This window comes from Neltuma alba, unplaced genomic scaffold (assembly GCF_004799145.2).
Source record: "Neltuma alba isolate B1F8T4 unplaced genomic scaffold, ASM479914v2 tig00004928_pilon, whole genome shotgun sequence".
Lineage (NCBI taxonomy): Eukaryota > Viridiplantae > Streptophyta > Magnoliopsida > Fabales > Fabaceae > Neltuma > Neltuma alba.
The window spans coordinates 313,319-331,250 of NW_021633912.1; the positions used below are offsets into that span (position 1 = coordinate 313,319).

Here is a 17,932-nt window from a genome sequence, read left to right on the forward strand (position 1 = left end):
CCGCTTGACCGAGTCCAACTAGGGTCGACAGCCCCGGCCAAAAAAAGTACTGCTCTGCTACTTCCGTTAGTTCGTTAGCGATGCGGCCGTTTTATAATAGGTCTTGCCACAACGGTCAACACTCATCTTCATTTGTGGCTGTGAGCACAACTGAGTGAAAATCAGTTCAGTTTCATGTACCAGGAAAAAAAAAAAAAAAAAAGGGGAATCGCATTGCTTTGCTTGGCCAAGAGGGAAAACAAACAAGCAAAAGTGGCTTCTGTAAATCCAGCGTCATGATATCATGCGGTGTCAATAAACTACTCAATTTCCCACTCCATCGTAAGGGATTAGGCCCACCAGCCAGCCCACATAAATGTCCCGCTCTGCTTCTTATGTGCGCGCTTGTCTCTCTTTCTCTTCCCTTTCGGGTCATACTTACTTATTATAGCAAAACTAAATAATTAAACGTCGTCAACGATATGAGTATTTTTGTAACCTCGTTACAGATTGTAGGACAAACCATTGAGAAAAAGATGGAATTATACATTAAGTATTTTCGTATGCGAGAATCATGATTGTTATGTCTGTCACCGAATTAATTTCAGCATAATTACTGGCCCCCTCCTCCCCCAAATTCCCATCGTCACCTGAACAAAAACCTCAAGTCTAATCCACAGCAGGAAGCTTAAATCTGAAGATTCCTGCCCTCGCTTGTTAAAAATACAAACATGAAAAATGAATAATGATTCTGTTGGGAGCACTTGCGCATCGAAATGCCCCCATCCAAATCATTGGCCTTCAACAACACTACTGTCTCCCCCCAGTTTAATTCAAGCGACCTGTGCATTAATTTTTAATTTCCCTCATTTCCAATCTCAAGTTATGGCGGTCAAGAACAATAAACCATGGAAACGAACTAAGCAAAACTTTCAACCGTTTGATATTTAGGGGAGGGGGAAAAAACATCTTTCTACAGACAAGCTACAACTTAAATGCCCCAAACAACGAGCGTACTCAATAATATCAATAAAATCGACCAGCCTTGCATGGGCATTGGAACGAGGCAATAACACTTGCGTGATAATGGCCTCATGCTTTTCACTACCAGCACAAGATCAAAATATAGCTGCAGTGCTGCTTGCCCACTAATAACATGTTTCAAAATGAAGCTCAGAGTTCCCATTCTTTGGGCTGGGTTAGCAAGATCCAAGCTGATCCTTAGTCCAGCGTCTCTTAGAAATGGCCACTCCTTGAGTGCTGGGGCATTCATTTCTTTTCAACCCCTCTATTAATAGACCAAATAAAGATAAACTTAGAAAGGTATCAGAAAGCTGAATTATGCTCAAACATTGCATAGAAAATATCTCTAATTTCTGACCCTCCTGGATGCATCTAGGAAGAACAAATTAGCAAAAATTTCACTTCTGAGACACCACACAATATTGGCTAAGACTCATATACTGTCATTGCTTTAAATTAAGTCACTTACACACTCTCAGAAGGGAGCCTCAAGTGATTCATCCCAGACTTCCGCGCTTCCATTAGAGACATCTTCCACATCTTCTTCCATGGAAAGCCTGATGTATTCTCTATGAGCAAAGCGGTCCCACTCTGTCAATGTCGGGTTCTCACGTTGCTGTGCAAGGCAAGACAAAGATCATAACAGACACTGACAATGGCCAAGCGACCTAACTCAACATTTTTATTGCTTTAATCAAATCTCTCATAAACCTGACGAATCAAAAATGGGTCCCGGGTTTCAAAGGCCATGAACTTGTTCAGATTAAACAGGATATTGAAAACACTTCCTGAGAGCTTACTGCCTTTCAGATCACGTAGAGTTATATAGCTCTCATTCTGCAGTGTGAAGAATCTTAAATGAGAAAAATTGCCACAATAAAAGTAATGGTATCAAACAAGAAGAGTACAAGGAAAAGGAGATAACTAAATGAAAAAAAAAAAGGGTTAGGCGATACAATTTTCACACAACTCATGAAGCTGCTTACTAGATTTGTACACATTTAGGTAATTTGTTGGTGTTCTTAGACTTCCCAAAAACTTAACAAAGGAAGATCTTACAAAAAGAAGGAAGGAAAGGAAAACCTCAGTTCCAATCATGTCAATAATCTGGCATAATATATCCTCAAAAAACACAGGCTCTTGGGCCATGCACTCCATCCGGTGCAGTTGCTCCTCATAAAAAAATTGCAGTTCGTTCCGAGTCAGAACTCCATTCCCATCCAAATCTATGCACTTGAACCTAGTAATGACAATTGAAGTCAATTAACACATCTGCTATCAAAAGAAATCAGAAACAAGTTAACCTTCCCGGAACAGAAAACATGAATGTTCCACTTTCCACTTTCATGTATTTAGCTGAACCATGCAGCCACTAGCTAGTAGTCATCTCTCCCTTTCTCTAGAAACGAACATTGTCATTGATACTACAATTGCTAAAAGTAAAAACTCAATTACACAATGCTTACAGTAACGAACTTAAGCTCTAAATGGCATGAGGTATACTGTCCTTCCAAGCCAAGATTTTGTCATCCTGGGCTATTCTCTTTATTACAGTGCTTTACATCACTTAGATAAAGTTCCAGTAATAGATAAATCATGTCGTTTGTATCCCCTTATCCCTACTCCCCTGCGGGAGACACATGCACATGCATGGAAATGCACATGGAAGCGTTTTTGAACTAAATAAAGCAAGGTAAAAAATGACTAATCTAACAATGCACCATCCTCATAATTGCAACTGTTCAGCCATTAATCTGATGAGATCTCACATAACAACAAGTAAAGCAAATAACAAGAGGACCGAAAAAAATACCAATACTCAAGACTAGGCTCAGATGATTTATCCTCCTCAGACAGAATGAAGTAAACAAAATCTTCATATCCCATCTTTCCCTCAACCTTGCTAGTAAACTTTCTTGGAACCTGAGATGATATTGAAGCAAGCCAGGATTGTTCTTTTCTATTTTTAAGAAAAAATTGATAAATTGTAGAAATGAACAGCACCCAGAAAAAACGCACTTGTTTTCTTTATAGCAGGTAGGAATTGTCCCTCAAGATGTCAGCATTTAGGTTTCAAGACAAGAGCAACATCAAATTTACACAAACCTGAGAAAATATTCTATCGACAATACGATAGGTAAGCGCGTGGTTACCATATCTGATAAGGTTCTCCTTGTCTATCAAGAAATCATGATCTGTATCCAGCTCCCAAAACTTGCAGTATATAACATAGAAATGCTCATAAGAGAAGTACCTATAGAGAATATGCAGTACAACGTCATCAAGTGAAAAAGGGAAAAGGATTTGTGTGCAGTTAAATGCAGCAAAACTCTCATAGTATATGTACCTCAAAACCTTGTTGATGTCTTCTTCTTCATCTGCATGCTGCATGGCGTCAATTATATTACCACGCTTCAGCTCCCTCAGCGTAAGATGGCCATTCCCAGATCTATTTGTGTAGTAATATATTCTATATATTACAGTTTCAGCTGCAACATAGAAAAGAAGACAAAGCATTGAAGTTGCAACCCAAACACACTAGAAACCACAACAAAAGACACCAGTCCATGTCCAGAGTTCAAAATCAAAATTGACCGGTGCGGTATTTCAAATTATTTCTCCTTGCACTCATACAGTTGGAGTGCTACTTTTTCAACAAATATATATAATGTATTATAATTGCAATTAGCAGTAAAAGTGCAAAAACTTAGATAAGTGAAATAAAATAAAAATGATATTCATTACATAATTAAATTTGTTAGCAAGGAATTGATTAAAAAAAACAAGTGAGCTGAATTTCTTTGTTGTAAGGAATGCCTGTAAGAACTGATTGTAGGCTAGCAGCTATGAAAAATCATACCCATGCATGGTAAGAAACAAAGGGGATTACTTTTCAAAATGAGGCTAGTTTCAATTGAGCAAGATTCAAGGAAAAGTCTCCAAAAATTTTTTACTTGTAAACGAGCATGTTTCATAATTTTCATCAGAGAAAAATGATATCAGAAGCACCATTCACCACATATAAACCCACAACTCATTTATAAGCTATTGGATTTATTAAGAGCCCATCATTTTACACAAAGAAGGACAAAGGGCACAACATAGAAAAAAGGTTATGCTTGACTTTGAGCCCATATACATTGTTTGCTTCCTCGTATCTATTACAGAATTAACTTTCAATCTAGTTTCAGGAACAAACAGCATACGATGAAAATTATCATCTAGATAAAGGGACTACATCTTTAAAAGCTCTCATGAGGGAGTCAATAATATCCCACACATGCAAACATCTATATTTTATTACACAAACCAATAACTGCAATATTATAGTAAGGACTACAGACAAACCATATCTCTCTTGAAACTCGGGTGTACTCTGCAGGAACTCCAGCCCTGGATGAGTAGCCAAAAGCTCACGAAGCACAGGTTTGAAATCATCCTAACATGGAATAGAGCATCGTTCTCAAATGAGAAGGATCTATATGACTATAATCCATAAGTCAATATGATCAAACCTGTGTGAGGTAGTTGAGATCTGGCTGCTTTAAAATTTTGTATACTTGAGTTGCTATATCTGCCGTCAACATGTTGTTATTGATCCAGTAATCAACAAATGCATCCCTTTAGAAACATAAAATCAAGTAAAAAGGGTGTAAGTGTAAAAAATTATTAGAGGGATCACCATTAGGTTTAGATACCTTCACCATTGGAAAGGAGAATTACATGGACCAGGGGTAGTTTTTATGAACCCATGTCTTCCAAGAAAATAAGCTAAAAAACGTGTTACTTTGTCATAAAGAGGGAAAGCTATCTTCATTAAAGAAAATGGCATTTCAATTGACAAGAATTTTCAAATTTGATAGATCCAATTCAGTCACAGTTTCTCAGCTACAATAACAGTGCTTATGTCCCTATAAACACATTATTTAGCAAGAAGGACCTCGTTATGTAGCTTTGGACCGGGTAAGTGAGTGAACATGCATATACATGACATTGAGGAACCCATATGGCCAGGTACCAGAGGCAATCTTCATGTGATGGAGAATTATCAATGCCTTCGTAATATAACAAAGTGATGTCATGTAACTCCTTCAAACATTATCCAATAATGCAGGGAAAAATTAAAGAAGGGGAGAATACACGATGTCAAGATCAAGCCAACCAGATAGCCGGACTTCCAATTTGATCATCAGTGAAAGAAGGTGCCAAAAATGTCTCTCAGTAAAAAATAAGTATCAAAAATTACGTTGAGTCTACTTGTTTTGCATCTATAAAAACCGTTGTTTTTTGTTCAACAATCACTGATTATAATTTCAACGTGGATCACAACTAAACAGCCAAAACCATGGAGCACCATCCATGGCACAAATAAAAATGCAAAAGTTACATCTGGATGGATTAAAGTACACACCTTGTCACCAAACCAGTTCCATTGGCATCAATTTTTCTGAAAAGAGGAGAGGAAAAGAAAGATGGCAGCTTGCAGAGTTCCCTGGTCACCAATTTGAATTCTGACACACCAGAGAAGTGAGAAGAATATCATTCTTAGTGGTAATTGTTACAACTCCAACACTGTTAGAACGTGACTTCTTACTTGAATAATTACTTTTTCTTTATTACCAACGTTTAGGAAAACAAAATATTTACCAAAATTCAAGATGTAACCATTGGAAGAGGCTAAAATTTTACAACATTCAAAATCACTTAATCCCTAATGAAAAAAAGGGGGCTTCAGGCTATCACCATTATATATGTTTATATCTCACCATGCATCTGCAGTCCATCCAAGTGACCATAAAATAACTGATCCGCCCTAACCATGAATTGTTCCCTCAGTTCATTTGGTGGCGGACGCCCATTTTGAAAGTAAAACTGCAAGCATGGAGATCATTATTTTATCAAGGTTGACATGGCACTAAACCAAAACACAACCACAAAAGCGTCACCAAGGAAAGATAGAAGACATACCTGACGTATCAATTCTTTAGGTGGTTCGCTGACAACTTTCAAAGGAGAACTCAAGTTAGAAGGACCAACTCTCTGTTTCACTATGCGAGGAGAACCAGCAGAACTTCTTGGTGAAAGAGGAGGTGCAGTGCCAGCAGGAAACATGGACGGCAAAGGACTGCTTGCAGCATTTGGACTGGAGCAATTCCCAGGGACATTGAGGGGAACACCTAACTTTGCGTCGTTCAACAATGATGTTACCTACGCACACAAACAGGTGAGAAACTAGAAAGACTAAGCATGTCAGGATCAAGAAACCCAAAGATTAACACGAAAAAAGGTATATCATATCTGGTTGTTAACCAACATTTGATATACTTCAATGATCACAGAGGGTTCCTCTGTACGACTTTGAGGTAAGCATTCACGATAGTACGTTCAAGTTGAAATGGATACAGTCTTTACTTTTGTCAATGCCTTTGGCGTTCAAATGTAAAGATGAAATCATGCATCAGTGAAACAACTTAGAAAATTCCACCTTCGTTATCTAAACCATCGCTTTGTAACATGCGAGATTCCTCTCTTTCCCATGGCACCATTAAATTTGTTCCACTCAATTATCCATACAGGTATTGGGTTTGTTTTCGAAGATAAGCATGAAGCAAATTCCGATAAATGCAGAGAAAGCAAGCTTATGAGACTCTTAACATTCTGACTTGAAAAGTGAGAATTGTCAAATGAAGCCTACCACTCGATTGCTCTCAGGAAGCGACAGCCACTGCTCGAAGAGCTTTTCAACAAAATTCAGGTTAGACTTGACGGCCAAAGCAGACACGTCTTGGAGCTGCAACAACTCAACGTCCAAAGACGCCACATCACCGACGACTTCCATGGTCATAAAAACAAATCCCTATTTTCTCATTCGCGATCACAAACCCAACCACTAAGCGGCATAGAGATCCGTCCAAAACCAGGATTAATTTTCAGTTGAATTTCAATGCGTCTGAATCGAGATTGTGTGTATCAATCAAGATTATATTTCAAAAAAAAAAAAAGCTCTTGAAATAGTCGGATTGAGAGCTACGGATTAAGTTAGAACCCTAGATCAGATCTTTAGGGCAAAGAGATGGAGATGATCTTCAGGAAAGGAAGACGCAGAGCATGAGCAGGAGCGAGGGGATAACATGAGGGAAATTCTGCAAAGATCCAAGCGATTTAGGACGGAGAAGCGAAATTAGACATGTTGCAGGGACATGATAACTACGGGGAGGGGTGGAATAATGTTATATTGTAATGGTAAAATAGCAACAGGAAAATCGCCCGAGAAAATTAGCAACGGAAAATAGAAATCTGGCAGGATGAGAGGAAAAGTTGACACGTGACACTTTGTACATCGTATGAAAATACGGTCTTCGGAATCGGAATCCAATCATTACATGCTAGTGGCCCAATACGATAGAAGAGATGCGCCCAGGCAACCCATCCCCAGGAGAGTTTCCGTCCTTTTTTGTTTTTGTTTGCTTTCATTTCAGAGAAATCTTGTGATTGATCTGCGCTAGATTCACTTTTACTTGATTAACGTGTTAATGCACTGCATCTCGAACCCATGAATAAGAATTTTAGTGCTAGTTTTTACATGGACAGGAATCAATTTAGCAAAACTCCGGCGTTATCAAAATATGGAACAAGTAACTACCCAATATCAACACGTATGTATGACCTTTTTTTGCCGAGGAATCTTTGCATGATCGTATCAGCTGGGTAGTGTTTTCTAACAGAGTGAGATTGAACAGGCCCTCCATATGCGATCTGTGCTTACTGGACAAGGGGCGTGATTATGGGACCATTTCAACATACACAAGCCTTCGATTAAGCAACTCCTTAATAATACACTGAATATGTTATTACTTAGCCTCTTGTAATTTTAACTTATTTAGCTTGATTGGATTTTAACTCGCTCACCTCAATTCTTTAAATTTAGTTGTTTAATCTATTGGCTTCTGCCACCTTTCAAAAATAATTATTTAGTAAATTAAATTGTAAACTAAACATAAAATGCAATGAAAAAAATAAATAATTAAAAATCGACAGATTGAATTGTACCAAGTTAAATCTTGAGAAATAAATTATAATATGTCAAAATCACGGGGAAATTTTATGAGTTTTTTTTTTTTTAATTATGTAGGCATGCCATTTAAAAGTTTGTAACTAGTAGAAACTAATGGCAGTGACTAAAATACTATCGGCGCTTGCTATCATATTGTACATGCAAGAAAGTAATAGAGACCTGCAGGGACATAAATCAAATTGAAAAACAAATGACAGCAGGCAGGCAGTCTCACTTGGATCCCGAATCGAAAAAGATGACTGTGAATCCATGGGGGAGATCGGAGGGAGTGAGAGTTTAGGTTTCTCGTTTATTATGTTGGGGGCTTCCACAGTCGGAACACGATGACTTGGTTTCGCGGGAATTATGGAATCATGATATGATCCAGAAGTTTATGTGGCTGCCGTTGCTGCTTGGCGACAGAAGTCAACATCGGTGATGAGTTATCGGCACAGCTTGGCCTGGCCTCATTCCTTCTTATTCAATAGCTCTGCTATGATAGGGCTTGGAGATCTGGATTCCCAACAAAATCAAACGTAGAAGGATGCCCCTGTGGGATAAAATCCGACACAGCACAATTGAAGGCTGTGAAGTAATGCATTGGGTTCAACGCGGTCATGATCATATAACGCATGTCAATTCACCCAATTAAATAGTAACTGAAGAGTGAGTGTGAATAATTTAAATGCTGACTGCGGTTTGAAATAACTTACAAGTGACTTTTTAATTATATTATAAAATATGATATAACCATAAAAAATAAGTTTTGTTTAAACTTACATAAAATATGTTTATAAATACATATAATCATGATTCTAGATGAGCAAATAATGTTTTATCATGCCTTGATTGTGACATCTTTTCGAGTTTATTTAAAATGGAAGAGAAAGTTAACAGCAAGACTTGGGGGTGTTTGGGTGATAACCCAAACCATGGTTTGGGGACCCAATCACCCAAACACCCTTAAAAAAACCAAAACCATAGTTTTGGAAAAAACAAAATTTTTTTGCTTTTGAAAAAAAAAGGGAGAGTTTGAGAGCCTACAGGATATGTATTTTGTTTTTTTTATAAACATATTTTTATAAATATATTTAATCTTATATCTTATAAATATATATATTAATTATTATTAATTATATATTAATTATATTATCTTATGTATTATTAATTATGTTAATAAAAAATATATTATTAACAATTTTATTCCTTCAAATTAAAATCTATCATAAAATATATTTTTTCTGTAATTATCATATTAACTTATATCTTTTTTAGTAATTTGTACATGTAAAAAGTGCTTCTGGTAATAACTATCCAAACATTCTCACTTCTCTAAACCATGATTTGGTTATATCCAAACACGCTCTTGCAAGAAGTCACTTTATACCGTATAAAGTTGGGAGATCGAAATTGCATTTAACGTAAGGTTCTTTTTAGTGGGTGATTTCTAAATGCCTCACAAATTTGGTGAGTCTTCATTACCCAACTATCATAAAGTTTTTTTAATAAAAAAAGGAAAAGAAAGTTTACTTTATTTATCTTAAAAAAATACTACCTCCAGTCCTATTTATAAGAACTAGTTGACTAATTTAAGAGATTAAGGAAAGAAGTTAAAATTAGTTATTTGTAATAAATAAATATTGTTTTTTCTAAAATATCCTTACTAATCAAATATATTAGTTAGAACTATTATCTTAGAAAAAAATGTATAAATATGAGAGACAAGGTAGATTGAGGTCTCATATTTAGGACCAAAATAAAAGTTAAACAAGGTCTTTTATTAAGGACCAAAGGTAGTAGTATTAGTAATATTACCTCTGATCTTTAATATAAGATATCATTTGATTTTTATTTTTGTCTTGAATATAAGACCTAAATCCACTTCATCTCTTATATTTAATCTATTTTTTAAGGCAGTTCTTCTAATAATGGTAATTCTAGCAAATAAACTTGATTAACAAAAATATTTTAAGAAAAACAATATATATTTATAACAAATTATTAAATTAATTTATTTTCTTAATTTATTCAAATTAATTAACTAATTTTTATACCCAAGACACACCAGGTAGTATTAGTTAATTTTTATTTGAAATAATAGTACTAATACACGAAAGGGTGGTATGGCGAGATTGCGGGATCCAATCTCTTATCCACAACTCGCGTCCGGAAATCCAATGGATGTTTTGGGCGCATATCAGAGGACGGCTCAATCGATCCACTTCAACGGCCCGATTTCACGCTTTCTTGGTTCCCACTTGGCGCGTCCAGAAATCACAGGCACTTCATCTTCTTTCGGAGATTTTTAATCTGCAAACTTATTGTCCGTCTATGAAGAGCAGAAGCCGTGAGAATCATCTTCATCCATGACAACATTTTCTACTGACTTCCTCCCGCGAACCATCCCGTATAGAATCCAGCCGAAGAAGCCTACTTCACATTCAAAATTAAATCCCTACTCTCTGAGCTGCAAGAACCCGCTTCTAAATGACGCTAGCAATGGAAGGAACTCGGGATATGCCCGGGTTTCTTCCGAAACAAGGTCAAAACATTCCCAAAATTTTGACTTCAAAGATACCCACCTGATGAAAGCTCTCAACCGGTCCTCGAAAGTGGGCAAATACAACGATTCCCTGTACTTTCTCCAGCGTATGGTCAATAAGGGTTACAAACCCGATGTCATTCTCTGCACGAAACTCATCAAAGGGTTCTTCAACATTAAGAGAATCGACAAAGCCATTCGGGTCATGGAAATACTGGAGAAGCACGGTGAACCCGATGTGTTCGCCTATAATGCAGTGATTAGTGGGCTGTGCAAGGCTGACCGGATTGACTCTGCCAACAAAGTGCTTGACAGAATGAAAAGCAGAGGTTTTGCTCCTGATGTCGTCACCTACAACATATTGATTGGGAATCTTTCAGGTAGGGGAAAGCTTGAGTTGGCTTTGAAGGTTTTGGAGCAGCTACTGAAAGACAGGTGCGAGCCCACTGTAATTACCTACACAATCTTAATAGAAGCAACCATTCTCGAGGGTGGTATTGATGAAGCCATGAAGCTTTTGGATGAGATGTTATCAAGAGGGCTGCAACCTGACATGTACACGTACAATGCAATCATCCGGGGCATGTGCAGACAAGGGTTGTTAGATCGAGCCTTTGAGTTCATTTCGACTATAAGTTCTAAGGCCTGTGCCCCGGATGTGATTTCGTACAATATTCTGTTGCGTGGACTTCTGAATCAAGGAAAATGGAAGGAGGGAGAGAAGTTGATGGCTGATATGATTCTCAGAGGCTGTGAACCAAACGTGGTCACTTACAGCATTTTAATCAGCTCACTTTGTCGTGACCGGAAAGTCGAGGAGGCTGTAGATGTGTTGAAGGCTATGAAGGAAAAGGGGCTAACTCCTGACGCTTATAGCTATGATCCGTTGATCTCTGCATTCTGCAGAGAAGGTAGAGTTGATTTGGCAATAGAATTTCTGGAAATTATGATCTCCGATGGCTGCTTGCCAGATATTGTGAATTACAACACAATCTTGGCCACTCTGTGCAAGAATGGAAAAGCTGATGAGGCTCTCAACATCTTTGAGAAGCTTGAAGAGGTGGGTTGTCCTCCAAATGTCAGTTCTTATAACACAATGTTTTGTGCGCTCTGGAGTAGTGGAGACAAAATTAGAGCGTTGGGGATGATTCTGGAGATGGTAGACAAGGGAATCGATCCTGATGGGATTACATATAACTCGCTCATATCGTGTTTGTGCCGAGATGGACTGGTGGATGAGGCCATTGGATTGTTAGTGGACATGGAAAGCAGCAAGCATCAGCCGACAGTCATCAGCTACAACATTGCTCTTCTTGGGCTGTGCAAAGTACACAGAATCGTTGATGCCATTGAGGTATTAACTGCAATGGTCGAGAAGGGATGTCGGCCAAATGAAACCACATACACGTTATTGATTGAAGGGATTGGTTTTGCTGGATGGCGAAATGACGCGATGGAGCTGGCCAATTCCCTTGTTGGTATGGATGCTATTTCTGAAGATTCGTTTAAACGTCTAAACAAAACCTTCCCCATGCTTGACGTGTACAAAGATCTCACTTTATCGGAAATTAAGAGCTAGATTCTTGGACATTAATTGATTTTATTCTGGTCTTCTCCCTGGGCTTTTAAGTTGAAGCCAGTTCTACGAGTACTTTGACAGATGGTCAGTCAGGGACGACTACTGAATTCGTCAATTCGATTCTGTGCCCCGATGGGCTTTCTTCATTGAAATTGTACGGATTAAACAAAAATTAGACAGAATTCGAGATGGATTTCTGATTGTGGAAGGATCGAGGGGTTCAGATATTGGTGTTTGGCCTGGTGCAAGTTCTCTTCAACGGCCACGACTTCTACTTCGGTGCGAACTCCATGGGTGGGAGGATAGAAAACGTGAAGACGGGAATGACGATTATACATTGCATTTAAATTACGCTGATGAGGAATTGTACCAGATATTCATGCGACGAGTTCTGATCTATAACCGAATCATGTTCGAGTTGCCTTCAGTGAAAATTTCAATATTTTCGATGACGGCGGCCAAATTTGATCATCGATAATTTATCCATATCCCTGTCCATTTTTAAAAATTTGCTTTCACACCTAGCATATCTACTGTGTACAGATGTACAAGTTTTGTGTGAAGTCAAAATTGTGTGATTTGCCTTATAATTAATACTCTTTCGTCAATTATTCTCCAGTTCGAATTGTTTTGAAAGTCAATTAGGATGACACATGCAACACACAAGCCATTCTTTCTAATTTTACTCGAATTTATCGGGGATGTCAACAGTGTTTATAAGCTTCCAGAAATCTCACCTCCTTGATCAAATAAATGGGGGACAAAACGGCTGACACCAAAAGGGTCCCTGTGCTTGAGACTTGCGAGAACTAGGACAAGGGAAAATGGGTGCGTACGAATAAAACGTCCTATCCAAAAATAATATAAAAGGAAACCTGTCACCCCTTTTGCCTTGTCAAGCAATACTTTCATAATTCATTAATCGCATTCTCGTTTAAAGAATCTTGTTTCTCTCAAACACAGAATCCCATGTTAACTAAGTCATCTAAATCCACAACAAAACCCCTAGACCTTTGAGGCTATGATGTTCTTCCTCCGTCATGTCAATCCGTTGGCTGTGCAGTTCACCATAGAACTCTTAGGTCCTTAGACAAAAAAATGTTCTTCACATCCTTTGGCCATTTCATTGTTTAATGCCGATACAATTTAGAATTGCACAATGCTCAGTCAAGCAAATAGAATAATATAAGGTAATAGATATTTAGATAGAAACCAAACTTGATTTTGAAAGTGATTTTACAGTATACAAAGTAAATATGTAAAGGACCTTAATTTAGCTTTTGGCATCACAGAAACACCCCCCTAAGTGGCTTTCTATAGTTGTTATCAAGGAACATTGAAATTCGATAGGGAAAATGCACTTGACCTCGTGCAACAGGGTAGCAGAATAGCAGATCTCATGTTTGATTCCAACTTATAAAAGCAGCTGCATCAATGATGTAAATACTGTGATTTAGAAAGGACAAAACTCATGGTATACACCAAAATACTTTAACAAACGAAAAGAGCTCAGTACTCTCAAACAAATATAATTACACAAATCGCCTCATAGAATTGCAAAATTTGCACACGGCCAGAATCATTCAAGCAAGATAGTCTTTGCGGGCAGATTCCAATCAACTCAAAATGGTTCCATTTTTCAGAATCTTCCTTTCAACTAACCTCTGATGCAAATCATTTGCCTCTTTAATCATCCCCCCGTCCGCAACAGCTTTAATTATAGCCAAATATATCCCGTCATCTGGCTTGTATTGATCTTTTATCATCATATCTAGAACTTGAATGGCAACATCGACCTTTTTTTGTCTACATAATCCAAGGATGACAAGTTTGTAAGCAGAATTCCCAATGCTATGTTCTTCGTTGTACATCTTCTGTAATAGCTCCACAGCATCCTCAACTTGCCCTGCTCGGCAAAATCCCCAAATCAGAGTACGGTGAGTGATTTCATCTGGAATGAATCCCGTTTCTACCATTTCACTGTATAACTCTTTTGCTTTATCCATAGATCCCACTTTGGCCAACCCATCAATTACAGTATTATAGGTAATCAAACAAGGAGAACAGCTAGTACTGACCAAAAAGTGAAGTAACTGGATGCCCTCATCCACAAATCCCTGCTTACACATAGCACCTAGAAGAGTATTGTAAGTAACAATGTCCGGTGAACAGTTCTGAGAAACCATTATATTGTAGAAGCTTATCGCACGATCTAGAAGTCCACTCTTGCACAATCCATTAATCAGAATATTGTACGTAACAACTGTGGGAGGTCTGGAAGTCTCATTCATGATGATCAAAATCTCATCGACTTCATCCCAACATCCGCGGTTACAAAGGGAGTGGATCAGAGTGTTGTATGTCACATTATTGGGCTGCATCCCATAGGATAGAAGATTTAAAATAACCAAAGCAGTGTCCTCATATCTCCCCTGTTTACAAGTGAAATTAACGAGACTGTTATATGTTATAATATCAGGATAACAGCCCTCTGTTGCAAAATCTTCTAATACTTCTAAGGCCCGAACAGTGCCACAATATTTGCATGCCAGCTCGATAAGAACTGTGTACGTAATCAGATAAGGCGGACATCCCTTTCTCAATTGGTCCTTCCAGAAACTAACAGCCTGATCAAATTCTCTATTATCAAACATGCAACGAATTATTGTATTATAGGTAATTACATCTGGGGTGCAACCACTCAAGCTCATATCTCCCAGAATATCAATGGCAGATCTTAAGTGACCTCTTTTACACAGCCCACCAACAATCATGTTGTATGTAATTATGTCAGGAACACCACCAGACATTATCATAATTTTCAGTATTCTGCAAGCTTTATCTATCTGACCTAGTTTAATAAAGCCTCGAATTAAATTCGTGCAAGAAGGGAAGTGAGGAATTTGATTTTTCCGAGCCATAACATCAATCAATCTGGCTGCAGCCTTTAATCTTCCTTGTTCGCAGAGATTCTGAAGAACTTTATTGTTGGTTTCCTCGTCATTTCTGACAAAAGGCCCTTCTAGCAACAAAATTGAAGAGTCTATGGTCTTGTCTGAATCCAGTTGTTTCCTGGATTTTCTTCCATTACCATTACCACTATCAAAATTTTCAAAGCCCCAGTCTTTATGATCAACTTCATTGACTCTGTCAATAGAAATACTTCTCTGAAAACTTCTACACTGCGAAATATGCACTTTCCTTGAAGATTTGAGGCTTCTACACTGGAAAGAGTTTAGGCTATAGGAAGATGATTTTGTTCTTGAGAAGTTATCAAAAGCACGGCACTCCTGTTTGTGACACCCATATAGACCGTGTAAACAGTTGAATTTGAACATATTATTCTGTAGGGTAACTGCATAGCCCATCTTTGTCCAGGTATCTTGACTAACCTACTCTCAAGCTATAAAAATCTATTTGTGCAATCCATATCCTTTTGAACTAACCAATTCGACAAAAAACAATAGGGCTTGGTTCAGATTGATAAAATCCACGGGTTGACAGCAATAAGTTCACCTTCTCGTCTGCTGGTGCACATCGAAAACCAGGCCTGTGTAAGTAAAATATATATACGCACACACATACATCTACAAATACAAATATATATATCGGGAATATCATAAAAGCAACTAGCAAAATCATAAACACAACACTTCAAAATTCTAATCTATATGACCAAGCAATCAACTCAGCGAACTCTGCAACTACTTCAAAATAAAAATTATAACACCCTGTTCACCGAAAAGGAACAAGATTGTAACAGGAAAAGACAAGCCTCTCATAGAGACAATATGAAACACAGCTAATACTGGTAACATATTTAAATACCAGCAAAAAATTCACAATTTTAGAAGCACCGCCGAGTACCATAAGTAAATTTTAATGACGAGATAGATTGGAGTTAACCGTAGATTGAGAAGGGAAATTCATAGCGGCAGCGGGAGACAAGAGACAAATATTGGAGCAGTGAGTAACAGGCAAGGAACTAAGGACTGACGCAAGAAAAGGAACTTACGATTCATTTTGGTCCCCACAGACCCCTCTCCTTCCATGCGAAAACGGAAAAGGCGCAGAGTATGAACGGCGAGTAAAGAACGTTGACGATGGACAGGGACGTTAAGCTAGGGTTGTCCGGAGGTGAGGTCCCTAACCAGTTTTCTTCTTCGTTAATCCTGGCGGTGCTATGCTGGAGGAGATTCGACTGCGGGATGAGCCACACCGGCCTGGGTTCGTAGGCTTTCTACCCATACGAGGTCGTTGGCTTATAGTTCTAAGCTGGGCCGATAATTTCGGTCTTGATTTGGGCTTTTTCTCTCTCTTGTATTTGGAGGGGAAAAAAAAAACAAGGAGAATTAAAAACAAATCCCAATAAGAAAAATAATTAACAATAAATCCTAATAATAATCTAAACAGCTTATAATAATAAATTTTAGAGTAGACAATTATAACCTCTACGACTTATTTTGTAATTATTTTTCTTTATTGGAATCTTATTGTAATTCTCCAAAAAAAGAAGAAGTAGTGGATTGGGTATTTATGAAGGATTGCACCCTAATTTTCATTAATCATTAAATTAAAAATATATAATTAACTATCAGGTGGTTGGTAATTAAGTAATAAGTGGTAGTGGTAATGACAGAAAGAGCATATTGGTTGACTTTTCTTTATTTCGCATGAATTGCACAATATTACAAATAATTGATTTAATTAATTTTTTTAATCGATTCAAATTAATTAACTATGTAATAGCAGTATTAATTTCACACTCCCTTCAACTTAATTAGTTTAAAACATGCACTTGATTGTTGGCCAAAAAAAACATGTAGTTGATGGTATGCAAAACTGTTGACCATCATCAAATATGATTAAAAAAACTTGATTAGTTTTATTAAATTTTGAGTTAACATTTTTATTTTCAGAACATGGTCAAACATTTTTGTTAAGATTCTTATGCCTGTTAATTAAGCTGTAACAAAAAAATGAACACAACCATGTCATTCTTATTATTGATCAATTACTCTAATACTTGTAATTAAAATATTTGTAAGGCTTAAACCGGATTTTTTCAAAACATCGTAATAAAATATTGAAGGCCATGACCTTGTAATGACTGAATACTATTCCTAGGTTAAGTAAATTGTTCGGTGCGAGTTAACTTTTTGAACGCGTCATTCGTTTTAATAATTTATAATAACTGCTGTCAATATAATTTATATATCATATATAAGGATAAATATGTGACTAGTTTGAAAAAAAAAATACCACCTCGCATCTTTAATATAATAATTATTTTAATATTTAATTTGATTTTAAATATAACCATTGATATAATTATACTCATACGTGATACGAGGATCAAAACGGACCCTTGAGACTTTTCAACGTAAAAAGAGGAACCCCTCACCTCGAGACTAACTTTTTTTTTTTTAAAGAAAAATTACAATGAACTTCCAAGTAAGAAAAACAATTAAAAAACAAGTTTCAGAAATAGTCATTCTCACTATAGGATTTGTTATTATAAGCTGTTGAGATTGTTATTGGGACCTTTCAGTAATTATTTCTCTTCCGTGATACTTGGTTGTAGCTTTTTCTTTTTTTTCAAACCAGCAAGACTAACTAATTTTCGTTTGCCAATTAAAGCCAATTCATATATTTACGTTCAGACGCGCGGCTCTTATGTGCGCACCAAAAGAGTCATGTTTTACTTATAGTGCAAAAACATCAAGTTAAATTCTCCATTTCTCCACCTCTGATC

The 17,932-nt window shown here is 37.2% G+C and overlaps 3 protein-coding genes and 1 long non-coding RNA gene across 5 annotated transcripts; 2 read left to right on the top strand and 2 right to left on the bottom strand.

Annotated features, from left to right (window-relative positions):
* Positions 1–806: 806 nt before the first annotated feature.
* On the bottom strand, positions 807–7,334 carry LOC114746232 (probable serine/threonine protein phosphatase 2A regulatory subunit B''delta). 2 transcript variants are annotated; one of them, XM_028934458.1, is made up of 13 exons: positions 6,698–7,334; positions 5,971–6,210; positions 5,769–5,874; positions 5,414–5,513; positions 4,518–4,623; positions 4,351–4,441; positions 3,350–3,491; positions 3,109–3,256; positions 2,816–2,925; positions 2,086–2,242; positions 1,714–1,839; positions 1,476–1,618; positions 807–1,267 (listed from the first exon to the last, which is right to left on the bottom strand). In XM_028934458.1, the coding sequence occupies exons 1-12, from the start codon at positions 6,845–6,847 to the stop codon at positions 1,478–1,480; spliced, it is 1,617 nt and encodes a 538-aa protein (XP_028790291.1). In that variant the 5' UTR covers positions 6,848–7,334; the 3' UTR covers positions 807–1,267; positions 1,476–1,477. The 2 variants fall into 2 exon arrangements, with proteins under 2 accessions (XP_028790291.1, XP_028790290.1); XM_028934457.1 differs by having other exon boundaries at positions 1,472–1,618; positions 6,698–7,330.
* Positions 2,249–8,159, top strand: LOC114746234 (uncharacterized). The gene is made up of 3 exons (XR_003740257.1): positions 2,249–2,441; positions 2,500–2,506; positions 8,135–8,159. It is a non-coding gene; the product is annotated as an uncharacterized LOC114746234 (long non-coding RNA).
* Positions 8,160–10,199: 2,040 nt separating this feature from the next.
* Positions 10,200–12,785, top strand: LOC114746231 (pentatricopeptide repeat-containing protein At3g04760, chloroplastic). The gene has a single exon (XM_028934456.1). The coding sequence runs from the start codon at positions 10,423–10,425 to the stop codon at positions 12,175–12,177; it is 1,755 nt and encodes a 584-aa protein (XP_028790289.1). The 5' UTR covers positions 10,200–10,422; the 3' UTR covers positions 12,178–12,785.
* A 772-nt stretch (positions 12,786–13,557) lies between these two features.
* Positions 13,558–15,164, bottom strand: LOC114746267 (pentatricopeptide repeat-containing protein At1g08610; the record flags this gene model as incomplete). Its single annotated transcript, XM_028934497.1, has 1 exon — positions 13,558–15,164. A coding segment is annotated over one exon (1,371 nt), but the record flags the coding sequence as incomplete, so codon positions are not given.
* Positions 15,165–17,932: the final 2,768 nt, after the last annotated feature.